This window comes from Tursiops truncatus, chromosome 2 (assembly GCF_011762595.2).
Source record: "Tursiops truncatus isolate mTurTru1 chromosome 2, mTurTru1.mat.Y, whole genome shotgun sequence".
Lineage (NCBI taxonomy): Eukaryota > Metazoa > Chordata > Mammalia > Artiodactyla > Delphinidae > Tursiops > Tursiops truncatus.
In genome coordinates, this window is record NC_047035.1 from 3810895 (window position 1) to 3818811 (window position 7917).

The 7917-nt window shown below is 67.3% G+C and overlaps 1 protein-coding gene across 1 annotated transcript; it reads right to left on the reverse strand.

Moving 5' to 3' along the window:
* Positions 1-430: 430 nt before the first annotated feature.
* DIO3 (iodothyronine deiodinase 3) lies at positions 431-4785 on the reverse strand. Its single transcript, XM_073800040.1, has one exon. It carries the CDS (start codon positions 2395-2397, stop codon positions 1483-1485), a length of 915 nt encoding a protein of 304 aa, XP_073656141.1. The 5' UTR covers positions 2398-4785; the 3' UTR covers positions 431-1482.
* Between the last annotated feature and the right edge of the window lie 3132 nt (positions 4786-7917).

Genomic DNA, 7917 nt, shown 5'->3' on the forward strand with positions numbered 1-7917 from the left:
CGGCCCTCCCCCACACCGTCCCCTCCCCCCATCGACTGTCGCTGGGGGAAGTTAGATGGGAGGCTGCAGGGTCAGCTGTAACTGCGTGCGTGTGTGCGCGCGCGCGGTGGCAAGTGCGGGCCCCGCTGCCTCTCCCGCCTCCTTCCAGGACCCAGCCGGGCTCGACTTCTTTAGCTCTCCTCGCGACCTCACGTTCCCCACCGCGGGTGCGTGCGTGCCTGTGCGCCTCCCGGGCACCGCCACGGACCCCTTTCCTTCTTCCTTCCCCTCCAGCGCCCCCGCTAGCGTAGGCTCCTTCTCTCCACCCTTCCCCCCAGGGTCACTATAGGGACGCGAGGGAGAGATTTGTGTTTAATTATTACCGCTATTCAGAGGGAAGAAAAAATAAAGGGACCAAAGGCAACCCGAAAGCAATTTACTTCAAGCCTTTATTATTGTAGTGTAAAAAGAAGTTTATATACAGGGAATATTTCCAGTAAAACACTCACTAAATGGCCTTCGGATCAGGGGCCCCCCGTCTTCTGGCCCCGCAGTCGGCAGCTTTGCCTGGGAGACCCCTCGTTCGGGGTTCCCAGGCTCTTCCCCCACCTCTCTCCCCCAGACTCCACCACTCAAACCCCGTGTGCCAGGAGCCCCAGCCCCTTCCTTCTCCCTGGGGCGCTGCGAACCTCGCCAATGCCTCCCAAGCCGTTTTCCTCTGTCCCGAAGCAGTTCCCCAACCTCCCTCTCCCACCCCGTCGACGCGGTTTCCACATGGAAACCCAGAGCACTTTCCCCTCTCGTTTTAGGCGCTACTGCGAGCCTCCTGCAATTCAGAACCAGCTCGTGGTCAAGACCAGTTAGAGACAGTTCGTCATCAGCAGCGGGGCTCGTGAGCACCGAAAATAAAGGGAGGGGAAATAACCCTGCCTACCCCTCCCCACCCCAAACCTCCTCCCCCAGCTCGGGGACAAGAAACAGACACAAAAGCAGCAGGGCATCCCTTCCCCGTGCGCGACAGGTGTGGGTGCCAGGCAACTAAGGCGAGCGGCTCGCGCTGCTGGAACCCAGCTGCGCTCAGGGCGCGCGCGGGCGCAGCCAGTCTCTTCGCGCGGGGCCACTGCGCCTGGCTAAAGGCACACTGGCTATTCTCTTCTGAGGAGGGCGTGTGAGATCGCGTGGCAGGGGCCGCTGCGAGGACAAGTCCAGGGGCACACAGGCAAGGGTGGCGCTGCCTCCGCGCTCAGAAGGGGGTTTAGAGCGAGCCAGGCAAGTACAGGCAAAGGCAGTCACAAAGGCAGAGTCTGGGGGGGGGGGGGAGGAGCGGAGGAGAGTCTTCAGGTGGCTTGGCCGAGAGCGCAGACTCAGCCTCAGATCCATGGCTCAGCACAGCTGTGTCACTGGGCCCTCACCAAGCCTGCCTTTGTTTGGGTGCGTTTGCACGTGGGCTTCGAAGGCTCGAAGGCATGGCCCGCCAAGTTCAGTCAATTGTCCATTGGCTGTTTACACTCGACGGGTCTGAGGGCCATGCAGCTGCTCATCGTAGCACTCCAGCCAGGTGCGCAGCTCGGAGACCTGGTAGCCATCAGGGCCACGGCCGCCCTGGTACATAATGGTGCCACTCTGGATGACATAGAGGCGCTCGAAGTAGGCGCCGTAGGCGGAGCTGCTAGAGTTGGCCATGGTGTCGAGGACGAGAGAGCATTCGGGAGCACCTTGCTGCAGTACCCGCGCTGCGCTGACCCGGTCCTCCAGGCTGCGGTGCTGCGGGATGCTGTAGGGAGAGTCCGTGGTGACCCAGCCGTCCGAGGGGTGCGCTTCCTCAATGTAGATGATGAGGAAGTCGACGTCGCGCTGATACTTGGTGACCAGGCGCTGGAAGGCGCTCATCCGCGCCATGAACGGTGGTCAGGTGCAGCTACCGAAATTGAGCACCAGCGGGCGGTTTCCTCGGGCGTAGTCGAGGATGTGCTGGTTCTGGAAGCCGTCGGGCAGGACCACCTCGGAGTTGGGCGCTGGACCGCCTTCGTGTGCCTGCTTGAAGAAATCCAACTTCTGGCCGTGCCACACTGCCCTCAGCGACGCCAGGGTGCACAGGCGGTTGTCGTCGGACACGCAGATAGGCGGGTCGTCGGGGGGCATCTCCTCGCCATCGCTGTTGAGCTCCACTTCAGTTTGGGGCTGACCCCGGCGTCGGCGGCCCAGTAAATGCTTGCGGATGCACAGGAAGTCGAGCAGCCAGAGCATGAAGGCCGTGCCGAGGAAGCGCGGGAAGAGCACGAGGCACGAGGCGGTCTGGGCGCAGAGCCTCAGGGAGTGAAGCAGCAGGGAGCGGAGCATGGTGGCGGCGCCCCCCAGTGCTCCCTGGGACCCTCTACCTTCCCCCACCACCAAACGCGGGGTGGCTTGGCGAGGCATCTGGCCTTGGGCTCTGCGGGGAGCTCAATTTATAGCCGAGGCTTCAATTGGCGGGAGACTCCACCTCCGGCCCGGGTCCGCCCCCTTGCAACTGGAGCCCGGAGGGATCGCCCGGCGGCGCGGCCAGTGCCTTAGAAATCGCGGGCCGAGCGCTGGCACCGGCGGCCGGAGGGCGGGGCGGCCCGGCCGGGGGCCGGCGGGGGCGGGGCCGGGCCCCGAAGCCCGCTCGCGGGGGCGGGTAACCCGGACCTCAGCGGGCGCCCGGGACGGGCAGCTGAAGCTGGGACCCGGTCCGCGGCGGAGCTCCTCCGGCGAGCGCGAGCGCCGCGCCGTCCCGGTCCCGGCGGCCCAGCTCCGGCCCGCGCCCCCCTCGCCGCGCACCTGAGCCGAGCTCCCCGGCGGCCGCCGCGCTGCGCCGGAGCTCCGGTTCGCTTCCCGCGCGCCGCCGCCAACGCCGCCCCCGCCGCTGCTGCTCGTGCGGGGCCGCTGCCCAGGTGCCGCGGGAGGCCGGGTCCGCGGCCGCCGCTTCGCCGGCCCTGGCTCCCGCCCCGCCAGGGACGCGGGCCCGCGAGGAGGCAACTTTGGGCCCCCGCCGCCTGCCGCGTTCGCCCGCGGGTGCCGCTCGCCTCCCGGAGCCCGCCCGCCTCCCGCGCGCGCTCACACTCGCGCCTCGCACACGGCCGCCCCCCGCATCGCCCCGCCACGCACACCGCGCTCTGCGACCCCCGCAGCCGCCCGAGGCCGCCGAGCGCCGCCCCGGCCGCGCCCGCCCCGTCCCATCGCGCCCCGGCTCGGCGCCGCAGTTCTCGGGTCAGCGGCCTCCGGGGCCCGGCGGGGAGGTGCGGAGGGCAGGGCCGGCGGGCCCGTTACCGCCCGGCGCCGGAGACGCAGAGGGCCGGGGAAGGCAGCACCGTCCCTGCGCCCCAGCTGAGCCGGGAGCGCTCCGGGCGCGGGATGCGGCGGGCGCGGGGCGCTGGGCGGCGGGCGCGGGGCGGCGGCGGCCCCGGGCGGCTCTCCCACTAGGGGTAGCTGTTGCCTGAACGCCGGAGCGCTCCCCTCTTGCCGCTCGTCTCGCCCGGCGCAAACCCGGCCGCCGGGCGCACCCGTCCCGTGCGTCCCCGGACGTTGCTCTCTGCCCCGGGAACGTCGAGACTGGAGCGCCCGCGCTGAGCCACCTTCGCTGACCCGGAGCGCTGCGGCTCGACTCACCGCGGAGGCGCCGGGACGCGGGAAGTGCGTACTCTCAACGGGGAATGTGTGTGGAGGCTTTTAGGGTGCGGGGCAACTCCCCAACTCCGTGGGGCCGGGGTCGGCCCTGCCGCCGTGTCCGAGATCTGCTGATGACTCGCTGCGCGCGGCGCGGGGTCGGCGACTTGGGGCGGCGGGGCGGGGAGTACCTTGACCTGGGGTCCCCGAAGCCGGGAGCCAGGCCCGCCGAGCCTCGGCCCGCCTTGCCCCCCGGGGCGAGGCCTGGACTCGGTCGCGAGCGATTTGGACCCCTGGGGAGTCGAGCCTCCCGGGACGCCCTCGCGGTCGCGGGGACTCGTCTGGGGCGGCGGTGGCTGAGCCCGAGTCCGGCGCCACTGCCGCCTGCGTCCCGTGCGCCACCCGCCCCGGGGACCGGCCGCCTAACTTCTTCCCGGGACGGAGACAGCGCTCGCGCCCCGGGCGGAGGTGGGAGCTCGCTGGGCCGTATCCGGCGAGGGCACCGCTCTCGGCGGCGGCGGCGAGGACACAAGTCCGGAGGAGTCAACCTCGGGGCAAGGAGCCCCCAACCTAGGACTCACCGGGCCCCAGCGGGCGCGGGGGGAGATGCCCATCTTGGGCAGAGGTCCTCTCCTCCGGTTTTCGCGGCCTTGGCGGGACCCTCTGACCCGCGAGCTCCCACCTGGGACCGTGGCTCCAGCAGGTCAAGACCCGAGTGGAAGGAAGGCCGGGGCGTGAAGGTAGACCCTTTGCTCTTTCCTCCAGCCAGGCGATTTCTCCGCTGCCTGGGGTGGCGGCGTTGGGGGCTGCGCAGCCGGGGAACTTCCCACCAGAGGAAAGGCAGCCTCCTCCCCGCTCTTCTCAGCGGCCCCGCACCGCCCCTCACCACCGTGGGTAAGGGGGGGTCTTCAGGTGGGTTAGGGAATTCTCCCCGATCCAAACCTGGCTGGGGGGGTGGCGTCCCCCCGCCTGCTCCCCACCCCCGCAGGGCACCTCTGAGTTGGCGAATCGGTTCCTTGCCTTATTTTTTGCGGGGGAGGTGGGGGGAATAGGGAGAGAAGTCTTCTACTTGGCTGGTCTCTGAGAGGCGTTCTGGGGGCCCGAGGTTGCCCCTTCCCGGGCAGGGGCCGAGGAAGTCCCAACTTTTGTTGCACAGACCCTCCAGCCCTGCTTCCTTGATTTCTTCGGGGTGCCAGTCTCAGACCTGTGCCCTGCCCCTACCCACACAGGAACTGGGCTAGGGGCATGGGGCAGTCCCCCCTACCCCCTTTCCACATTTAGCCTCAGAAAATTAAAAAGCCACCATGGGCTGGGAGAGCCTTCGGAGCTGCCTGGGATGTAGCGGTGGTGGTGGTGCGTGGGGAAGACGTGGGCTGGCGCAGAGGCAAGACTGGTGCCTCTGGACCCTCTGTGGGCATCCAGCGAGACCACCAACCCACAAGCCCTCTGGCCCCAGGGAGGCTCAGGACAGCAGTGCTTTGCCCTCAGGGCTGTCAGCTGTTCCGGTGGATGTGCTTCTGTTCCTTGGGCTGGCAGGCTACACCTCACACCTTGGGATTCCAGGACATCGGACAAGGTGCTCAGGACCATCTGGCTCCCACAGACGCTAGTGCAGGTGAGGACAGGCCCAAGGTCCAGGTGACACTGGCCTTTGGGACACAGACCCTGGTGTGGTGACTCACTCCAGTGCTCTGTGCCTCCGCCCCACTCCTCCCTCCCTCTGTCCTCCCAGGCAGCCCCTGCCCCCTTCCCCACCTCCCCAGGGCCCTTCCTACCAGCTGCCCATCCTGCCCTGACCTGTCCTGGCCCAAGGCCAAGTCCCACCTGGGACTCTGGGAGCACTGAGCCTCGGGCCCAGGGGGACCAGAGTTGGAGCTGGGGCTGTGCCCATGCCACTGGGCTGGGCAGACTGGCCTCCTTCCTGCCTGCCCTCCAGCAGCTCCAGCAGGGGGCGGGCAGGGGAAAGAAAGGGAAAGACAAGTTGGACTGGGTCCATTTGGTGTCCAGGAGCAACTTGGACACGGGCTAGGGGGAGGGGCAGGCAGCTGGGGCCCTGGAACATCCGGGGCGGGGTGGGGAGGGCCTCCCCTCTTCCCAGACCGTACTCCGGGGGCTGGGTACCCACACAGGGAAGGCTTGTCTCCGACCCCTCTGCCACACTGCCCCGTGTGGGGCTTGGTGGGTGGGAGTGCGGTGGGCACGGCCTCCGTCTCCCTATGGGTAGAGCAGCTCCCAGCGCCAGGGAGGCTGACGCTGAGACTTACCATGGGGCGGGTCCGGCCACCCTGCAGAGGGCCTCCTGGAGCTCTAGGGAGGAGAAGGGGCAGCCGCCGGCACACCTGCCGAAGAGGGTCGCAGAGTGACGGCTGTGTCCTGGCTGTGTCCTTGCCCAGCGTCATAGTGGCCTGGCTTCTGGGCCCCAGCCCTCCTTGGCTACTGACTCGCTGTCTCCCCTGCCCCCTCCACTGGCCTCCTGATGCTCTGGGAGATCCCAGGCCCTGTCCTGCCTCTGAGCCTCCCTTCACGCTGTTGCCTCTACCCTCCTCCCTCCCCTGGCGACACCCATTTTTCCTCTTCCTCTGCCTTCACCTCCACCTGGGTCCGGCCTGCCCCGTCCCCACTGGGGGAGCTGAGCCCTCCCTCCTCGCCTACTGTGCCCTCTCCCTTCGTCACAGCCGCGTCCTCAGCCCGGGCATGTTTCACCACTGGTTTCTGTGTCGGCTGCTACTCAGGCCCTGCTGGGATCCTCTGCAGTGACTAACCTGCACCCAGCACCCCGGAGGAGCCCAATAAGCCTTTGTGAAATGAGTACCTGCGTGCAGCGTGGGCTAATTGAAAACTCGTTTCGGGCGAACTTCAAGATATTTCATCCTGCCCTTTTGCGCTCTGGCAGGCAGCTGTGAGCGAGGTAGGGCGTGTCTGCGGCTGGGCAGAGTGAGGACTGGGGCCACGGGCAGGCAGTCCCCGGGAGGTCCCCTGCAGGCGTGCTGTCTGCTGAATCCACCCGTTCCCCGGCCGCTGGCCCATCGGTTTCCCTTCCTGGGATAAGCAGGTCCTCCCACGGGTACCCGGGCCGTCCCCCAAATGTGCTCATCCTTTTCTTTTGCTTCAAGAGTGATTTCTTCTTTCCAGACCTCCCCTCTGACCCGACCTCTCTGGACTCCAGCTTGGCTCGGATGAAGGGTGGACGCCCTGCAGGTGGGTTGGTGGCTGCGGCCTCAGCGGTCTGGCCTTAGAGGTGTCCTTGACACAGAGGGTCTCCATCCCTCTTCACGTGACACACCCCGGCCGGGCACCCTCCCGGGAGCTGACGGTGGGGCCCTGGGGTGGTTGGCAGCCTGGGACCCAGGGCCGGAGAGCTTGCTGGGGCCCCAGAGCTTGGATGGAGCAGGTCTGTTGGCAGCATCCCAGGACTGGGGGAGGCCCGGGGCTCCCGGTCGAAGAGAGGGGAAGGCCTGGAGGTGAGGCCCTGGCTACCTGCTGGTGACCTGGCTGTGTCCTGTCCCTCCCTCTGGCCTCATCTGCACTGCAAGGGGGTCGGATGGCTGCTTTCCAATGCCTTCCTGTGCTCTTCCTCCACAATTCCAGAAGGTTCCAGAAGGTTCTAGGAAGTCCTCTGGGCCCTGCCCCTGCATGCCGCTCTGGGGCTGATGAGACCCCCACTTGAGGCCAGAAGGTGCCTGTGGCCTCAGGTCCTCAGTACCTGCTCCCAGCCCATCTTTCACCTGCCCCGTTCCTGCCGCAGCCCTGGGACCTCACATTGTGGCCCATCCTTAACTCTCAAACCCGGCCTGGCTCTGACTTGTTCTGCCCTGAGCTCAGACCCAACTGAGCATCCTCCACGCTGCCTAGGGTTCGGCCAGACCCTGCGGAGGCTGGGCCGACTCCTTGCCCAAGGGCCCGTGTGGGAGGCCGTGGCTGTGGGGCCTGCCTGGGGCTAGAGGGGCGGTGGGAGGCTTGGCCACTCGTGTGACGGGCAGACCCTGCTCTGAGCCCTGCAGCTGGCTGGAGAGCCATCTTTGGGGTCAGTCTGTCCTGTCCATCTCTTACCCTTTCTGGAAAAAGGTGGGGTGCAACCAGCCAGCAGACTGGCCCCCAAATCGCTTTGCTTCTCCAGGTCTCAGTTTCCTCGACTGGGAGGTGAGCCTGACGTTGCGGCTGTGCTGTATTCACGGTACCGACGCCGGGCGGGGCCCGCTGTGCACGTGTGTGCACGTGTGTGTCTGTTTCCACCTGGCCTTGTTCTGAAGTGCACTTCAAGCCTCCTGCAGGAAGCCATGGAACAGCCCGGGTGCCACAGGTGAGAAGAAAACG